At 37.4% G+C, this 20,519-nt stretch overlaps 1 protein-coding gene across 2 annotated transcripts in view; it reads right to left on the reverse strand.

Moving 5' to 3' along the window:
• Window positions 1-686: 686 nt before the first annotated feature.
• LOC148873175 (lipase class 3 family protein) overlaps window positions 687-20,519 on the reverse strand; it is a 90,481-nt gene continuing 70,648 nt past the window's right edge. For both annotated transcript variants that reach the window (XM_088960240.1, XM_088960241.1), the window contains 6 exons: window positions 18,719-18,846; window positions 8,663-8,790; window positions 3,281-3,378; window positions 2,817-3,085; window positions 1,497-1,893; window positions 687-1,235 (listed from right to left, as the gene is read on the reverse strand). In XM_088960240.1, the coding sequence (XP_088816366.1) occupies window positions 1,160-1,235; window positions 1,497-1,893; window positions 2,817-3,085; window positions 3,281-3,378; window positions 8,663-8,790; window positions 18,719-18,846 (1,096 nt within the window). In that variant the 3' untranslated portion in view covers window positions 687-1,159. The remainder of the gene's footprint in view (window positions 1,236-1,496; window positions 1,894-2,816; window positions 3,086-3,280; window positions 3,379-8,662; window positions 8,791-18,718; window positions 18,847-20,519) is intronic.

Below are 20,519 nucleotides of genomic sequence, written 5' to 3' on the forward strand. Positions count from 1 at the left end.
TCTTGACCAAAATAACTATTGGAAACCCATTAGTGAGCTTAAATGTATGTATGGCTCACTTGTCTTATTTTTTGATAATGATTTGGTGCTTCTTGGCAAAGTTCAAAGTATTAACCCATATTGACCGATATGTATTGTGCCAATGGTTTTACGATATGCCCCTCCAGGGGTTGTATCGGGTCAGACCATGATTCAGAGGGTAATTGGGCCTTAAACTGACCCCTCTGAACCGGTTTTGAAAAAAATAAATAAATAAAACTTAAAAAAAATATACCAATACAGGCCGATACACCCTACCGGCCTGTGTCGAAACTTTGAACCTTTCTTCTTGGAATATAATTTTAAACTACACTAATTTTCCCACTTTATCAATTACATTTCCAAGGAGTATTTCCATGTCTTATAAAATAGATTTTCTGATACTCTTCTACGATATAAATAGTTCGAACCTTGCTATAGAAATTTTGGTCTTGTGGCAATAAAGCCAATATGGTAAGTTTGCTTAAGTGCGGCCCGCTACTGTTACTTATAAAAGTTATTAGTGTGTTGTGTTAAAATACAAAAAAAGAAAAAGCAATAAAGTCAATAACTGAAACGTGTTCAACTTTACAACTTTGTATCTGCAAAATGCAGAGTACAAGAATAAAGTATAGATTTTGCAACATTTGAAGATAACAATCACAATAGGCACATAAATGGGAAATAGGCTTATTGTAAATATATTGGTTGCTGTAATGTATATAGAAAGTAAACATCCTAATTCTAGTACATAGACCATATCTCTACTCCCTAGGCCATTACAATGACAATAGACACATTTGAATGCATCCTTTTAGCTCCAAGCAAACCCGGGACAGCCAACTAATACCTCATTTGTCATGTACAGCAATAGGAATACAGCTTTCTTGATGTAGAACTTTTACATGGTCGTAAAAATGATTTTACAATCTCTCTCTCTCTCTCTCTCTCTCTCTCTCTCTCTACATCATCTGTCGTAAGGGTGTATTGGACGGCCGAACCTCTAAGGCTCTGGTGCCACTCCCATGGAAAGGATACCTAAGTCCCCTGTGCCACTCCCAAAACCAGTATAAGTCAACCAGAATTAATATGAAGCAATATGAAAGACAAGTAACAGAAGAAATGCCTTGATGAGATGTGTTTAAACCATATGTGAACCATCATGTTGATCATTAGCCTTTTCAGTATCCAATAATTTCTGCATGGCATAGTGGCATCTGGAATTGTAAAAACGAATCCAAAATAATTAAATCATCACTAAAAGCACTTCCACCCAAAATTCCTTCATTATTAGCATGTTAGAATCATATGCAATTATTGAAAAAAACAAAAACCATTTCAAATGTGCAAGATGATTTTCTTAATCCACAAAAAATTTTGTGCGTGTGCATGAGCATGAGTGCAAATTTTCTAAATCTGTCTTTCGTGTCTGCATATGTAGGTGGGTGGGTGTGTATGAGAGAGAGAGAGAGAGAGACCTCCAGGGAAGATGGTCTAGGAACATAAATGGTGACACATTTATATCCTTGAAGTTTTCCCTGTTTGCAATATGAGCTCTGTAACGATGACCACTGTCATGAAATCTCCAGCCTCTCCACAAGGACAAATAATTTCCAGTTTGTTCTGGTACTATATGAATAATAAGGCCAGGTAGGTAAGCCTCCTGAGGACCTCTTGTTTGTGTATTCGATGAAGATACATGGTCCATAAATGCAGACACGGGATTTACACATAAAATTCCATCAGCAGAAGTCTCAACGCATGGAGGTGAGCAGTTAGATTCGTCAGGATTATCATTTAGAATGGCAGCATCTGAATTGTTAATGAGGTCAGTTGCCTCCTGAAATGTCAAGTCTTTGTCCGGTTCAGAATTCCCTGCAGGTAACCCAGAAGGCTTGTCATCAGAAACACCATCTGCTTCTAAAATTACTCCCAGTAACAACGTTCATTACCATACCTAGGGATTGCAATGGGGCAGGTTCAGAGAGGGTTTTGTAAATTCTATACCCTACCCGCCTCCCTAAACCTCCCAACCTGTGCCCGCCCCAAAACCTGTAGTGGGTTGGATTTTGAGAATCTAAACCCTACCCACACATGAAAATGCAAAATCCTCCCCGACCCCAAGGGTAGGGGCAGATTGGCTTTAGAACCCACATCTAATTTTCTTTTTTTTTATTATTATATAAGCAATAAATAAGTAAAATAACACAAATAAACAACAAAATTTCCAATTATTTGATTAAGACATATAAAAAACACATAAACTACCGATTATCCTTCACATAAAATTCAAAATATTGTTGAATTCAACACCTAGTACATAAAGCTTATATGCTTTCCAACAATATGCAGGTTAGGGAGGATCAGGTTTATCCTAATATTGTACCCTACCTGCACCCATATGGGTTGTAGAATCCCAAAACCCGCCCTTCAAGCAAAACAAACCCACCCCATCGGGGCAGGTATCCAATGGTAGGGTGGAAATTTCCATCCCTAACCATACTTTGCATGACAGCTGTGGTAATAACTAGGCATTTTCAACATGCATAGAATTGCATGAGTACATAGACAAACCCCACCTTTAATAGCATTTGGTAATACTGTACCCTACCCGTACCCATATGGGTTCTAGAATCCCAAAACCCGTATTTCAAGAAAAAACACCCACCCCATCGAGGCGGGTATCTACTGGTAGGGTAGAAATTGCCATCCCTAACCATACTTTGCATGACAGCTGTGGTAATAACTAGGCATTTTCAACATGCATAGAATTGCACGAGTACATAAATAAACCCCACCTTTAATAGTATATTTATAGGATCTTCTCCTATACATTTGGTGATTGTTGTCCTCAGATGTCACAATTCCAGATGGTGAAGGAGTGGAAACCTTAACTTCCTGCCCACCACTTTGGTACTTGCTTACATGCAAAATTTTATTGGCAAGCCTACAAATCATTGCTGAATTAGCTGCAGGATCTTCGGATAATGCCTGAATAGCAGCTGAACGAAGTCTGAGGATTGATCTAACAGAAAGGCGTGAAGAAAATTCATCATTGTATACAATGCTGCAAACAATAAAAGCCTCATTCTATCAGCTTCTTTGCAAAATAATAAGCAATTAAGATTTCAACTATAAACAATATATCTTGTAAGTGGTAAAAGAAAAGTTCAACATGCTTACCAAAAGTATACTGATCTTAAATAAGTGAAAAGCAAGAAAATCCAATAAATGTAAGAATTGCTAGCCTTGAGATAATCACCTTGTAATAAAGTCTTGACATGCTTCTCCTATCACTGGATCAACAAATGGAAGTGGCCCATAAGAGTACACATGCAAGTTTGGATATCGGTGATACAACTGTTAAGAAGGGAGAACCATCATGAAACTTGAGTTCAGTAAATTTGAAATTATGCAGCATAATTAGCACAAAACAGACCCAATATTCTCTCTTAGTCAATCTAGTTCTATAAATTGATCAAGTTCAATAAATCTAATGTAACCTGTGAAATATGTTAATGCAGTAGCATGCATTTGGTTAGATCAGTTTGAGACTCTTTGGAAGGCCAACAAGAAGCTAAAAGATCTGAAGAAAAGAGAGAAATGGTCTGAAAAGACTTTTGGCCTCATTCTTATCTTTAAGGAAATTTACATTACTTGTGGAAATGGAGACTAAAAGTGGGATCTACTTAAGATACAATTTTCATTGAATTTGCTGGAGTCATAGGAACAAGTTTTCTGGAAATTTACTGTTGTTAATAATTTACTATTTATGGCATGTTTTGGACTTCCTATTTATAGTAAACCTCGTGATTACTAGTTTTAGTAAATTCGTGGTTTACTCTTTTTAGTAAGTGTTTAATCAAATTAAGCTAGAATTCTTCTTATTCTAATTAAGGATCTCTCTTTTTGTTTACCCTAACAGCAAGAGAGTTTACCTAACTCTTTCTAATTTCTTACTCATTCTTTGGACAGCAAGCATACTTACTTTTCCATCCACATTCTTCTTCCTCAATCACCCGCAGCCCCTCTCATTCATGCCACAAAGCCTACCATCAGATCGTAAATTAGTAGGACCCCTACCCTGTCCTACATCATATGTGGGGTATGGTGTATTACCGTAGATCTTAGAATGTGATGAATGACAACTTTCGGCAACCAAAAGCAGGTTCCATTTAGAAGTGATTCACCTGCAACACGTTCTCATTTTATAGAGCTTAACACTTAACAAATTTTCTAATTTTTGTAGGAATGAGGAAAGGTTTTCAGAACAAACTTTGCCTTTTCAAAAATGCTTGTACAACTCCATCATAAACTAGAAGGCACTGTTAGATAGTTTTAAATACCTAAATAGGGATTTTTGAAATAGATGGAAATTATAAAACTAGAAGTAGGATGTTTTTTTCCACTTTTATTTAGGGTCCCATGGTATCCTTTAGGTGTTATGTACTGTTAATTTTCTGTTATTTGATTAGAACTTCATGGATTAGTTCCTTTTCTTTTCAGTCTTTGGTCAAAGGTCAACTTAGTACTTTTAGTATATTAGGCTAGTATTCCCCCCCCCCCACCCAATGCCAGTATATAAATACTTGTAAACTGTTGGCAATATAGAGGTTAATGAAACTAGATTGTTCGTTGCGGCAATCTTGGGTTGTATGGTGCAACTTCTTCGAGTGATTCCTGAATACTATAAATTATTTCTTAGAACTCTAGTGTGATATAGGCATAACTCTCTTCTTAAAACTACATACTTAAATTTTAAACTAATTTTTTGAAAAGTGTATTAGCTCAAATTAAAACACATAAATATAACATATGAAACATATGCAAAGTGAAAATGTAAAACAAAAGTTAAACATAACATATAAAACATATTCAAGCACTCACCAATTTAATCAAGTGAAAATTTCATGTTTCAAGCTCTTTATTTCTTTTCCAACTCCATTAGGCTAATTCTATAAGCCTTGAAATGCACCTTGCCTGTGCACCCAGGCACCCCTGAGGTGTGCCCTTTCAATTAGTAGTCAACTGAATGGGAAAAGGCTGCAAAGGAAGATGCCCTACCCGTAGATTGAGTCTCCAACTAGGTAAGCAGTTTACCCAACCTGGACATCACTTCTTTGGCCTGTATGATCCATAGAACTACTAACGCCATTAGATTTTTGCCTCTCTGATTCAGATATAGTAGAAGCAACATATACATTTCCTTTTTGTTAAGGTTTTCCCTTTTGTAATCTATAAGGAAATCCTTGAAGATAAAAAACATGTCCCCCTGGTAATCCTAATTTTTTTTTCCAGTAATCACTGAATAAATTGTCTTTATCATCATCATCATCATCATCATCTACTGGAATGATCCTTTTACTTCCATTCTTATTAGGCACAGTAGTGGTACGTGCAATGTGATCTACTCCGGTGCACCTCTACTAAGATTTTCTCTAAACAAGGGAGTAAACTTCTTCTATTGTAACGATATCACCTCCACCCAAAATATGCATCCTAATGATGTCAAACACAGGATGGAGATTGACAAAAAACTCAAAAACCTTGTTTTGTTCATAATGCTTCTTGTGCACCTCTACATCTCATTGTTGAACCACGAAATAACCTCATGGTGATCCAACTCCTCCCACATCCCTTGGAGGGTAGAAAAATAGGCCTGAAAAATCAACACCCCCTTTTTGAAAGTTGTAATATCTTGTCTCAACTGGTAAATGCTTGCCACGTTTTGTTTCTCTGAATAGGTACAAGTCACACAACTCCATATCTGTGTTGTAGTATCCAAGAACAAGTGGGGTTTGCCAATTTGTGGTTATATAGAGTCAAGCAACCATGCTACCACAATAAGGTTCTCATGGTCCCACTTCTTAGCATCTGGACCTTCCGATCTAGTAGCCTTCCCTGTAAGGTACCTCAGTTTATTTCTACCTCCAATATAGATCTTCACGAGTTAAGACCATTCCAAAAAAAAATGCTTCTATTAAGCTTAATGATGGTTATAGAGAGGTTGGACCCATCAGCAATCCCTCCTATAATAGTAGAATGATTGGGTGAAGAACCTATGCTACTCGGAGTGGACATGCTAACACTCTAGAGTCTAGACTATTCAAATGTAGAAACAAGGGTGCTAAAAACAATGGAGACAAAAATGTAGCTGCAAAACCCCAAAGTTCACAAGATATGCCTTTTAGGAATCATTAAAAGGTCATTCAAGAGTGCATGTTTGGACATAGCCAAAGAGAAACCATAATTCAATATACACCAAGAACAATCAGCCGTTTGAAGAAAAACTCCAGATTCAGATTTCTAAGCAAAGAAGTCAAATCTGCAATTTCTACGATTTTCTCCGTTTTTGCACAAAAAGAATTTGAGAAAATTATCAACTAAGCTGCACATGTAGCTCAAAGATGTACCGTAATTCTTCTATTATCCTGATCTAATAGGATCTAGGGTTTTATTTGACTGGTCAACACCACCCATACGATTATTGACATCGCACCTGGCAACCTCGGCTTTCTGTTTTATCTTGATGAGTTCTGCTTTGATAACAAGTAGGAAACCAATAAATAGAAAAAAAATGTTTTGAATCTATAAAAAGGTAGAAGAAGAGAAAGAAGAGAGAGAGAGAGAGAGAGAGAGAGAGAGAGAGAGAGAGAAATAATGTTTTGCAAAAAATGAATGTCTGAGCCTAAGTAGGCCAGTCATCCCCTTATTATTTGATATTATCAATAGTACAATATTGCCCATAACATCCATTACATACTTACAGCCTATTGTGTAGTCTTAACAATGTTCCTTCACCTACATTACTTTATGCAGACAATACTAGTGTTATTCATATCTCATATCACCCCAGATTTGAATAGCAAACTGAGAACATTGAGGCAGACTGTAACTTTTTTTTTTTATCAGAAAAGTTATTTTATTAAATTGATTAAAGGTGGACTAGTAAAATTTGACTACAGGAGTGTAATCCCCAGATACACAAGCATGTTCTGAAGTTGATATTTTCACCAAGGACTCTTTGGTTTGCACCAAATGGACATCTGAGGTCTGAAAAGTCATATTTCCAGACATCCCAAACAATTTGTTACATCTGAATTTAGACTCTTAATTTTAAAGATTCCTCTTAGTGGCTCAGATGTCCATCTGCCTCTTAATTAGCAAAGTTGTGTTTTATAACTTTTTCTTCAAAAATGACCTCTCAATTTGATAGAAATGCCCACACTATTTACTCTTACCTAAAATTCTACCACTCTCTCACATAGTTTTCAAGGCACCAAGGCGAGGCTAGGCAACCATGGGGCACCCAGGCGCCTAGGCGATGGAATTTATAAATAAGGCTTGCCAATGGATTTCTACACCTTTTGAACTTTTTTTTTTTTTATGTATTCTGCACTTTTGTGCTTGTATTTCTTGCAATGTTGCTTCAAGTAGGAAAAACAATATATTAGAGTTGCAACTTACAAGTTAGAAGTTAGAACTTGAAAGAACTGAAGGGGGCGGAACCCCTATTTTAGATCAACAATACATAGGAAACAAATACTAAAATAAAAGAAAATGAAAAAGAAAAGTAGGGGGAGGAGCCCCTGTTCTAGACCTAAAAAATCTATGAAAAAATACTAAAATAAAAGAAGAAATGTGAAGAAGAAAAGAAGGGGTGGAGCCCCTGTTTCAGAAACCAATGGTGAGAACAAAAAAAAGCTGAAAAATGCAAGAAATTAAGAACAAAAGAAAGGGGTGGAGCCCCTGTTCTAGACCCAGAAAATCTGGTGAAAAAATACTAAAATAAAAGAAGAATATGAAGAATAAAAGAAGGGGAGGAGCCCCTGTTTCAGACATCAATAATGAGAAAAAAAAAAGTTGAAAACATGCAGGAAATTTAAGAACAAAAGAAGGGGGCAGAGCCCCTGTTTTAGTCCAATAAAATGATTCCAAAAACTTGGAGAAAAGATACAAAAAGGAAGAGGAGAAAAATGGGGCGCAACCACTGTTTTAAACCAGGAAACAGAGAACAAAACTAAGAAGAAGAAGAAGAAGAAGAAGAAGAAGAAGAACTGTGTGGGAACGATGGAGGGCTGTTGTTCTCTCCTCTTCCTCAGTTCGGTTCTATTGTCAAAGTGAAACCCTCGAAGATTAATTTTGTTTTTACTTTCCTCAAAACAAAAGCATCATAACATGCAATAGGTTCTATTATAAAAACTAAAACAACCAATAAAATATTATATACTTTATATTTTTTTATTTAATAAATATTTATATAGTATATATTTGCTTCAGCCCCCTAAGCATACGCCTAACATAGTTGGCGTTTGGGCGAGACGTTCTTTGAAAAGAACCTAGTTGCATTGACAACTATGCTCTCTCACCTCTTTTGCTTCTCTTTTACTTACTATTTACTCTTACCTATGTTGTTTCATGTAAGAATCAACTAGCTAACTAATTACTAACAGTTTAAATTCAGGGTAGTGTTAAAATTAGTGTTCAGAATATTAGTGTTAAGTGTCTCTAATGCACAAGGGTAGTTATAACATTTTACAAACATTATTAAGTGATCATCTTCTCTCTCCTTTGTATATTATTTTGTAAGTAAAAACAGCATGCAATAGATGAAGTAGCACCATTTGAAGTTAACAAACCATACCTGAATTCCCAATAATGCAGCAATTGAACCACCTAGGGAATGCCCAACAACGTAAATTTTGTACCCGAAACATTCACATCCAGCTCCCATCAATGATGAAAGAAGTCCAGTGGCTTCACGTAGATTATCTGTAAATCCATTTATTCCAAATAGTCACTATAAGAAACGAATATAAAGATCAAAGTTTTAATGTAGTAACACAATTTTCATAGATAAAATAGTCACAACATGAAATTCAATGTAAGAACTTGTTTTCCAGCATTCCTATTAGAATTACATAAGAAAATATACTTTTTTTGTTCAGCAACACAAATGATTTCATCAACTATAGAGAAAATAATTACAACAAGATGTGGAAAAAGAGGAAAAAAAACAGCTTCAGAAAAGCTGACCCAACCCAAGAATTACAATTGAGCCCAATACAAGGAAGTTCTTTGTACACCTTGCTTATCTAAACCATCTGCTTGACTGTTGGTAGTTCTCCTAGCCCATTTAACTTGGATTGTCATGTCTTTTAACAACCATTAAAATTGCTTGAGTTCATTTCTTAGATGCCATGGCACCTCCTCCCCCTTCTTCAGCCAGTTTACAACAGTTCTTGAATCACCTACAACAGTTCTCGAACCACATCACCTTGTTCAGCTGGTTTTGAGTATAAGGCTATGATGTTTCCTTCCTCATCCCTAATGACCTTCCTATGCCCAAGGGGCCCGAATTGCCCACATAACTACCATCAAAATTCACTTTCTTCCAACCACAATTTGGAGTACACCACTCAACTATTTTTTGTCTTCGGGATGATGAGGCAGACACACAACACTTGAAGAAGTCCTCAACTTTAAAATAAAGTTTCAAACTTTTAGTCCAGTCTACTACTCTTAGATTTGACTTCTACCAGAGCTTCCTTACTTCTTTCTTTATCTTCAAAAATTCTTAGATTCCTTTCCTCCCAAACTGTCCAAAGCCCATTGCTCTAGTCCATCTCCCCGAAATCCTGCCCCACCTTTTAGTATAGCTAAAGATAGTAGAGCTAAACAATCCTTCCAAACTATTAGGAGAAGACCATCTACATCCAAAAAGAGAAGAAAACCAATTCCGAATGAGGCTAACAAAAGGACTGGAGATTAAGAGATGAAAAGTAGTCTCACCATTTAAGTTACAAAGAAAGTACTAGTTGGGGGACAAACACCAGTTTGGTCCTTTTCTTTGAAGCAAGTCAAAGGTATTAATACAGCCATGAAACACTTCCCAACAGAAAGCACTGATTTTTTGGGGATTGGAAAACACCAAACTTCCTTGACTAGGAAAGAAGGAGAAGGGGAGGTGGCTACTAGGGAATTAAAGAAAGACTTGCAAGAGAACAAACCGTTAGGGTTAAGGCCCCAACGGCCAAACCCTAGAATCCAAGCTACCTTCTCCCAGGACCATTGAATTCAGCAAACATAATAGCTTAGACACACTAGGAATTTCAGATTCTCTTAAGGTTTTTGTCGACACCTAAGTTCCAGTTTAGCCCTGAAGGAGAGTGCTAGCCAAAAAAATCAAACCCAGGTTTACCCTTAATACTGGAAAGAGATAAAAGTGAAGGAAAGCTCTCCCTTAAAGGGATATCCCCTATCCACACATCCTCTGAAACCGGACTTTTTGACCCGAAGCGAAATCATACCTAACATGATTGAGGAAAGTAGGAAGTATATCATGAATGGCTTTGAAGCCAAAATTTTCAACCTAACATTACCAATTCCCAAGCCCCCTTTCTACCTTTAATTTAACCACCTTTTCCCATCTTACTAGATGATCTTTCTTTCTTTCCCTTGGATTCCAAAGAAAATCTCATGATTTTTAATTTTCCGCACTACCTTTTGGGGCATCTTAAACACTAAAATGTAGTACACTGGGAAGTTGGAGAGGATGGACTTAATAAGAGTTAGCCTCCCCCAATGAAATATAGATCCTCTTCCACCTCTTCTCCACCCTCTCCACTACTAAGGTCCAAAAACTAGCAGATCTATGGTTGTCACCTAAGACTAACCCTAAGTATTTCACAGGCCACTTTCCCTCTCACAACCTAAAGAATCTGCCATAGTTCTCAAGTCATCTCCTTCATATTTTCCACCCCATCACAAGAAAGAAAAAGACAACATTTGCAAACTGCAAATGGGTAATCAAGATGCTATCTCTCCCAATTGACCACCCTCTAGACAGATGCAAACGATTTACTCTTGAGATTAACTTACTTAACACTTCAGCCACCAAAGTAAAATGAAAGGAAGAGAGAGGGTTGCCTTGTCTGAGTCCACAGGATCCATCAAAGAAATCAAATACTAATCTATTAAGGATAGCTAAGTAATGACTAGTTTGTAAGCAATCTTTAATCCATTTACACCACAAGTCCCCAAAGTCATATATCAACTAAGAAATTCCAATCCACCAAATCAGTCTTTCTTCAAATCCAATTTGATTGCAATTCCCTTCCTCTTTAACCTCTTTTGGACCTCCACACATTCAATAATAATCAAAATTTTATGAACTATTTTCCTATCTTGAATAAAAGCCCCTTGAAATTGCAAAATAAGTGGGGGAATCACCTTCTTTAAGTCTCAAAGACCACCTTTGCAATTACCTTGTAGATATTGGTGACTAGGCGAAGAGGTCTAAAATCCCTTGGTTGGCTAGCATTACTCTTCTATGGGACCAACATAATGAAAGTAGAGTTCATACTCAGACTAATGACACCTCTTCTATGAAACTCACTAAAAACTCTGAGCAAGTAAGCTTTGATTATGTCCCAACAATCTTGGTAGAAGGCCATTGTAAAACCAGTAGCTTCAGAGCTTTTGATCCATCCAATAAAAAAACTTCCTTAAATTGATCTAAAATGATTCAAGAATGCCTTATCGATTCTACTTTGGTCAGTAATCTCAATTTTCCTTAACATTAGGCACCGTTTGGTTTGTGGGAAGATTTGGGTGGGATGGAAAAAGATGGGAGGGGATGGGATGGGATGGAAAGTATAAAAATTTAACTTTTCTGTGTTTGGTTTTACTGGGATGGGATGGGATGGGAAAGTACTGTTCACCTTCCTCAGGAACTTCACGAACAGAGGCACAACTTCAGGAACTTCACGAACAAAGGCACGACTTCAAGAACTTCACAAACAGAGGCAACTCTCGCCAGAAACTTCACGAATAGAGGCGACTCTCGCTAGAAACTTCACGAACAAAGGCGACTCTCGCCAGGAACTTCACGAATAGAGGCGACTCTCGCCAAGAGCTTCGCCACGAATAGAGGTGACTCTTACCAGGAGCTTCGCCAGGAACTTCACGAACAGAGGCAACTCCCATTGAGCTCGTCAGAGTCTAAAGAGGAAGAAGAGAGAAGGTAGAGGGAGAGAAGATGAGGGAGAAAAGAGAAGAGGAAGACGGAGTCGCACTGAGAAAGGGAGACAGGGACAGAGAGAAGAGGAAGACAAACCCAGGGACAGAGACAAGACTACCGTCTGTTCGTCGTCGCTGAGAAAGGGAGAAAGGGAGGAAGACGGAGTCGCACTGTTTCTCTCTTTCCTCTTCGTTGTCTTTGGTTCACTTTTCTTGGCCTTCCCTCCTCTTTTCATCATGATGGTAAGTGGTAACAGTGATTTCCCAGTTTTTCCACTAGGGTCACACTGTTTTGGTGTGACCCTGATTCCATGATTTTGGAATCTACCATCCCACGCCTTTCCCATCCCATCCCTCTTTTTCTCTCAAACCAAATAAGAGAAAAGGGAATATTTTTGGAATATTCCCTTTTTTTCATCCCTATCCCACAAACCAACCGGAGCCTTAAGGATGTAACAAGGCTTTTTCTCCTTGTACCATTTGCAATGACATGGAAAAATCTTGTATTACCATTTCCTTCCTTGACCCACCTCTCCCTAAACTTATGCTTTCAACTTATTTCCTCTCTTAATAATGTCTCCCCTAGCTCCTTCAAGGACCATATCAACTCCCTATCACCAACTACTAAGCAACCCTCCAATTCTTTCTTATCAATTTCCACAATTTATCATATCAAAGTAGTCTTTTTCTCCTCTAATCATCCAAACTTCTCCCTATTCCAATTTCTAATTTTCTTTTTCAACAATTGTAGTTTCTTTAGGAATTTTTGCCCTCCTAATTTGGTATCTGATTAAGGTTATTCCACCAAGATTTGACCTTCTCTTTGAATTCCAGGTGAGCAAGTCACATGTTCTCAAACCTAAAAGGTATTGGACAACCATCAATGAACCCCTGAAATAAACAAATGGGTCAACGATCTAAGGTAATTCTAGGAAGAGTTCTCCAAAATAAACATGTCCAATGCTCTTCCCAATCAAGTGACACTAGAAATCTATCAATCTTAGAACAAATGGGATTATCTTGAAGGTTTGACCAAGTATAGAAAGACGAACCCAATGGAATGTCTCTCAACTCAAAGTCTATGTTTTGTATTTCTTCAAAATCCCTTTTTCCCAATCTTGCTTAACCCTTCACTAGGTACTACATCTCCCTTAGTTTCCTTCAACCTTTCCCCCCAAACTTAGAAGCGATCGTCCCTCCTCTATTTCTAATTGTTTCTTCACCATCTACTCTTCCTTCTAAATCGATTAGAGTTTCTCCTTCTACAAGCACTAACAAGGGCACACTAGAGCCATGGATGGGACTTGAAATATCCATAGAACCAATAGGGTAGATATTAGTATCAAAAACTAAACCAACATTGTTACATTGGTTTCCTCTAGTGGTTCCCCAAACCCTTACAGTCAGTTTTGTCCATTTGGGAAGGTCTTAGACTTGTAGTAACCTGGATCAACTCTAGTATTGTTCCCCTAGTCAGATTTTCCAACAAAGTTTCCTAGTTCCCCTACCAATTCACTGCTTGAACACCTTGTTCTTGCCGCTCACATGGAATGGTATCCTTATCTCCTTGGATACACTTGTTACCTCCCTAGCACTGGAGAGGATCCTTTAGGCCATTATCTAAAGGTAGCCGCACTTCCACAATTCTTCCTTTGTCTTTAAGTGACTTTCCACTATTCTCTTCTTCCCTTTGAAATTCCTACTTATTACTTATGTCACCATATAGGTTTTCAAATTGAGTATAGTTGACCTTTTCTCCCTTAAAGAGAGATCCTATATAAAGGTCATTGTCATTGTTCAAACAGACTTGGACTGTGCCTTCAATGTTTTCAATACTCAAATCATCTTCAGATAAGACTTCTTTGTTAAAATCTTCATAGTTAATCCAATGCTCATCCTCTTCTTCCCTCCAGTCTTCCTTGGACCATGTATAGCAAGGGTTAGGCCTATCACGAATAACCGAGGAATGATTAACCCACTACAACTGTGAAGAATTTGCCCCTTGTCGACTGCTAGAAATTTATGGGGATGATGCTACACCATCCTTGCCATCTCCTATCGACCCTCTCTATCTCTTACACGTGCACCTTAAGTCATCACATGGTGGGGACTTACAAAACGAACCAACCGGGTGGTTCGCCCCTAGTTCAATAGCTATCCGCCTATCCCTCCCTTCTTCTCCCCCCTTTTCAATGCTTCAACGTAGGACGTTCCTCCCCCATCTTGTCCATTTGAATAAATTCAACATAATTTGAAAAACCAAATTTTAACAACAAATTAGAGCTAAGTGGGCCTCTATTTGACGGTCCACCTTCCTTAATAGGAAGGCGAACGTTGGGCTTGAGTTCTACATCTTCTTTAGACACATGCAACCCAGTTGGACATGTCACCACCTTCTTCTTGCTAGCCGCCTCCACCCAAAATCAAGAGGGTACATGGGAATCTTGTAATAAGGTTCTCAGTACATTCAAAATATGCCCATTCTTTCTTTCTACTACCCCATTTTGTTGTGGCGTACCCAGATAGGATTTTTGGGATTGAATTCCATGTTGTTTCAAGTAGAATTGAAAATCCTCATCAAAGTACTCTCCCCCTGAGTCAGATCGTAGCACACATATTTTGGCATCAAATTGGGTAGCAACATAAGCATGAAAGTGTTTGAATACAAAATAAATTTCAGATTTCTTTCGAATAAAGTAAACCCAAGTAAACCGAGTCCAGTCATCAATAAAAGTTACAAAGTACTTATAATCCAATCGAGAAATAACAGGAAACAACCAAAGATCACTATGTATTAAATAAAAAGGAACTATAGCATGCTCAGAATGAGAAGGAAAGGATAAAATGTGACTTTTACATAAACCACAAGTAATGCAATCTTTATTAACATTCTTAAAAGAATTAATAGAAACTGGTAAACTATTGGGAGCAAACAACTACTCAAGTTTCTTAGAAAAAGGATGGCCAAGGCATTTATGCCACAAATGCCAATCATTATTACAATTAAAAGACTCAAAACTAGAAATAGTAGAAAGCAAACATGAAGTAAAAATGGGATCAGCCTTATTCTTCTCAAACTCCAGAGCAAATAGTCATTCCAATCTAAGCCCCTACCCCTCACCTCCCTAGTTTGTTGATCCTGTATCAAACAACCATTAGAATAAAATGAAACAGTGTTACCTTCCTTTACAAGTGGGCCAACAGAAATCAAATTGGCGGTTAGCTTGGGCACAAATATAGTTTTGGGTAAATAAAAGAAGAGGACTTAGAGGTAGATAAATACAAATCATCACAACCAAGTATATCTAACTTTTCACCATTTTCCGTAACAATGTGTTTATTGGGAAGATGGGGTTTGGGATACTTATCGAATGTGGCCCCTGTCATATGGTTGAGGTTCCAGAGTCAATAAACCAAAGGTGATTTGGTGAAGGGCAATAGGTTGGGGACTTACCAGATAGGCTAATAGCAAAGAAAGCTAAAGAGATGACTGAGGACATGAGCTGTCAAATCCGTTCATCTGACATGCCACCAGAAGTATCATTTTGGCCAGCCACTAAAGTAATGGAAGAGGAGGCATTTGATCTCTCTATAGTAGTTTGACAGGCCTTGTAGTTTCCTTTCATTTGATTTGACCCACCACTTTTCTAGGGCCGAGTAGGGCATTCTTCTTGCAATGGGAGACAACATACCCAAACTCCTTGCATTCATAGCACTGAACTCCTGAAAAGCCATTCTCCTTTGGTTTGTTGCTAGGAAAACAACATCAATATTGGAACCTTTCCTTCCATCAAGAGTGGTCTGTGTAACAAATCTGGTTTTAGCCATCAATATTTTCCCAAAAAATAGTATCCAGATCAGGGAGAGCTCCTTGACTGAGGATACTAGATCTGGCAACTTCAAATTCAGGTCAGAGATGCATTAGGAAATACATAATCTTCCTTCTATCAAAGTGTTCATTCATATACTTCACACAATAGTCCGATGGATCATTTCCCTGCATAGTATTCTTGGACTTTCCTTTCTCCATGATAGTATAAAAATATATCAACTTCTACTTGGTTCTGTCTAGAGGTGTTCGATTGCTGATATACTTTCTCAAGATAATCGTACATCTCATAGGCAGTCTTGTATCCTCTCATAAGGATTGTGATGTCAGTTTTAACTGATCCTAGGATCCATGATGCAATTTGTGCATCATCAATCTTCCACTGATTAAAAGCCTTGATGTCTGAATCATCAAGTTTAACCACGGATCCATCTAGATATCCCCAAAGTCCCTTTGCCTCAACATGGAATTGAAAGTTAAACTTCCATAATGCATAGTTCGTACCATTTAACTTAAATAGGGAGAACATCTGTCCTTTCTGACACCATTGAAGAACAAGGAACAGCAGCGCACACTTCCAAACAAAGGATAGAATTCAAATCAAAAGGTAGAAAGAAGTACCTTTCAGTCAATGTCCAGAAAATGAAACTATAATGGTCTGCCAAACTCAGAAGTAGATCAAAACCCTTCTAAAACAAAGCCGATCCAAACCAAACCAATGGAATCAAAAAATTTAGATCTGGTGTCTCTACAAAGACATCCAATGAGGAAAAGTAATCTGATGGTGCAACAGTCCAGAAAACTAGTCTGTAAAGTTCTGATCGAAAGCAGCCCTAGAAAATGAGATTCAAGGGCACTCGAGAGATTCCCAAATACTGTTAGGGAGCCCTCAAGAAAACAGTAAAAGAAAGAGTTGAGAAGAGACTGAATGCAGATCAGATCGTGACCTGCTCTGATACCATGTCAGAGCCAGATCGAAAAGGACAAAGAGAGAGAAAAAAGAGAGAACAGCAGTTTGGTAGGTGTGTGATGTGTCAATGACCATCAACACCCTAAGAGAAATATTTATATTAAAGAAAGTAAAAGGACAAATCTTCCCTTAGTGTACAAAAGGTAGTGTACAGAAAAAATAGATGTACAAAAAAGAAGTAAAAGTACAAAAATAGCTCTACAACTAGTTCTTCTCACTGTCTCTACACACTATGAGAAAATATATAGGAAGGTAATGGAGCAGCATGCACTTGGTTAGATCAGTTTGAGCCTCTTTGGAAACCCAAGAAGAAGATAACAGATCTAAAGAGAAGAAAGAAATGGTCTGAGAAAGACTTTTGGCCCCGTTCTCATCTTGAAGGAAATTTATGGGAAAAGAATTGGCAAAAATTAAAAGTAGGGTCTACTTAGTTTTTTCTTGTTTTAAAATTACTATTTATGGTCACTATAGGACATACTATTTAAGTAATTCTCATAATTATTATTTTTAGTTAACTTGTTTCCTATTTTTAGTAATTTCTGGTGTCTTTAAATTAAGTTGGTTATAATGGGATTGGGGAAGTGTTATTGTAGTTGTTTAGGAATTGGAGTTCTTATTGAAGTGTCCTTATGTGTTACTTATGGATTTGTGTTTGTTTTAAAACAATTTGAAGTTGTTTTTGGTCAATTTCCTATCCAAATTGGATTCTACAAAGGGTCATTCAGGTTTATACGTTAAGTCTAAAAATAGAGTCATAGTAATTGGAGTTCAAGGAGAGTTGATTGGATGAAATAAAGTGTGGTTCAATGAATTCTGGTTGTTTCCAGAAATCTCTCTCTCTCTCTCTCTCTCTTCTTTGTTGCTTATACTAACAGCAAGAGTTCACCTCTTTCTTTCTAATTCCTTATTCTTTGGGGGACGGAAAAATCTACTTGCTTTTCTATCCATATTTTTCATCATTAGACACCTACAGCCCTCCATTCACCCCACAAAGACCACCACTAGATCCTAAGTAGGACCCTCACCCTGTCCTGCATCAAAAGGTTAGCTAGAGTAAACCTATTCAAAATGGTTCTTTCCCTCAAACAGATATAATTTCATTTCGAGGTGGTCTTATTTATTTATTTATTCAAATCTATCAATAACTAGATTCCAAAACCTATGAGAATTTGGGTTACCTCCTAGAAGAAGTCCCAAAAAACAAATAAGGTCAGTCAACCACTGCACATCCTATGATTTCAGATATTCCTTCCAATGAGCCGTTTGATAGCTGCTGAAGTGGATGAACTTAAAGAATTATTGCTTTGTTTTCTAGTGAATAAGTTATTAAGTACGTTGTGAACTCCTTAATGGCAGAAGCTAAATTTGGGTTTGTACCATAATCTCAAGTTATTTATTTTTTAATTATTTTATTTACTTAAGCATAAAGCAATAAGTCATTTATTCCTGCTGCATAAGCAATTACCAAACAGCTCCTAAAATGATAACAATCAAGAGTAAAAAAATTGTGTCTAGAGACATGACCAGTACATGTGTCTTGGACCCACGCTTCCCATGTTCCAGATAGCAAGACCCAACGTTGCATTATTACTACCTGACAGATCTGTTGGGCCAAAATTCAGCAAGGATAGGTTATTACCATGAGACTTTTCTGTATTTAAGTGAATGGTAAAAAGGAGTTTTTCTAAAGTGGAAATTGGCTCTGTAACTAAACATCCAATTTAGATTATCTGAAATCATTATGCAAAAAGTGAGTATGATAAATCAATCAATATATTGATGAGTAAGATAAAAAAAGAACAAAGTTTTCAAAATCAAGAAGTCTTTTGAAAAATTGGAGATATGATTCAAAATAGATGGAAAAAACATAACAGTTTTACCTCCATTTTCAGGTTGCCCATCAATTTGCATGAAGAGCTCTCTTGCAGCCTCAACTATCCCTGAGTGCCCATAATGGGGAAAAGATGAGATAACATTTTGCTTTACATCAGACCGAATGTAATTGCTACTGCACACAAGGAAAAATGAAACTAACGTTAACATATGCACATCAGCTGTTCAAAAATATGAATGAGTTCAAGTAATTGAATAGAAGAAGAAAAGCAAAGAGATGAAGGGAGGAGAGAGTTAGAGGAGAAAAATATGGCAATAGAAAACTATGTGGTATCTGTCACATGCATAGTAACATATATTACCACGAGGGACTTACAAAATTACTCATGATTATGTGATATTGTAAAACTAAAACACATATATCATTTCCAACGTTCCTAGAAAACTAGTCAGCTGTAGTTTAGAAATTCCCACCGATCACCTTCTCACCTGTAGGTCTGGGAATTGAAACAACCAATGCAATATAATCAGATCCAACAGTTTGTAGCATCACAAGGCTCCTAGTTTCCACACTCTGACAGGGGATTATGCTCGTGATAGTGAAACACTGTCATGAGTGAGAATCTGTATATGATTGAGTAATATTCAGGATTCAACACAGCTAGAAACTAGAATACTTTGTTTCCTTATTTTAATTTCTGATACTGAGCTACATCCCTGGGATTCTCCCACTATACAGTCTCAAGTATATCAATTTCTTGAATAGTGATTTCAAATTTTCAATATGGAGCAGAGTAGACAGATACAAATTTATCCCCTTGATTCAAGTTGTTTTTCTCACATCTAAGCAGATATGCCCTGACTACATCTAGCATAGACTGATGCACCAATGCATCATAGCCATCCTGCACCATTTGGTATCAAATAAATCCGTCATACATTTTGGAATAAAAGCTACATCAGAGGATGTAGAGAATATGGATGTTTCTATGTATCCTTTTCAGAATCGCATTGGAGGAAGTTTAGGTATATTTTAATTTCGAGATTAACCTAGTCTGTTACTGTAACTTAAGGTTATAATGAGAGTTTTTCTATAATTATGGCTGTATGTGGAATCTAATGCGTCCAATCATTCAATTAACCTAAGTCTGTCTAGTCATTCTTATAATGTCTCATTTTTTTTGGTAAGAAAGATTTCCATTAAAAACAGCAAACAGAAACTACAGAAGACAACACAGAACCGAAAACACTGACTAAACAAAACAAACCAAAAAAAATACAGACTAAAACAAACAGACAAAAAAAAACACTTAAAACGAGCTAGAATTAGAAAGATCTACAAGCACTGGACTTGCTATCCACCGTGGACATGCTTCCCAGTTACAGTAGTTCTGAGTCAAACCGTGATGAGCTGCCACATGAGCTGCTTGGTTTGCTGAACGCTTGACAAAAGAGAAGACTACATTCAGATTTTTTGCAACTTGAAGACAGTCCAAAATCTGATTAGAGACCTCTGCTGGACTTCCTTCTCCTAATCTATTCAGGCAATCAATCAAAACCTTACTGTCACTTTCAACCATCACATTTGGCAGCTTTAAGAACTCTGCAAACATCAAACCTTCCAAAAGAGCAGAAGCTGAACTTGTTGAGGAGAGCAGCCACTGACAGACAACTGGCTGCAAACACAAGCCCCATGGAATCCCTCACCACCAAACCTATAGCAGCCTTCCTGTTATTGCAAAAAGCCCCGTCAACATTTATTTTGAACCAGTTATCATGGGAGGGGGGGTGGAACACCAAGAGGCTGAAAACATGTGGACCCTGCTAGAAAGGGGCTGTGTTGGTGAT

This window comes from Nelumbo lutea, chromosome 1 (assembly GCF_056320005.1).
Source record: "Nelumbo lutea isolate HS-2025 chromosome 1, American lotus-T2T, whole genome shotgun sequence".
NCBI lineage: Eukaryota > Viridiplantae > Streptophyta > Magnoliopsida > Proteales > Nelumbonaceae > Nelumbo > Nelumbo lutea.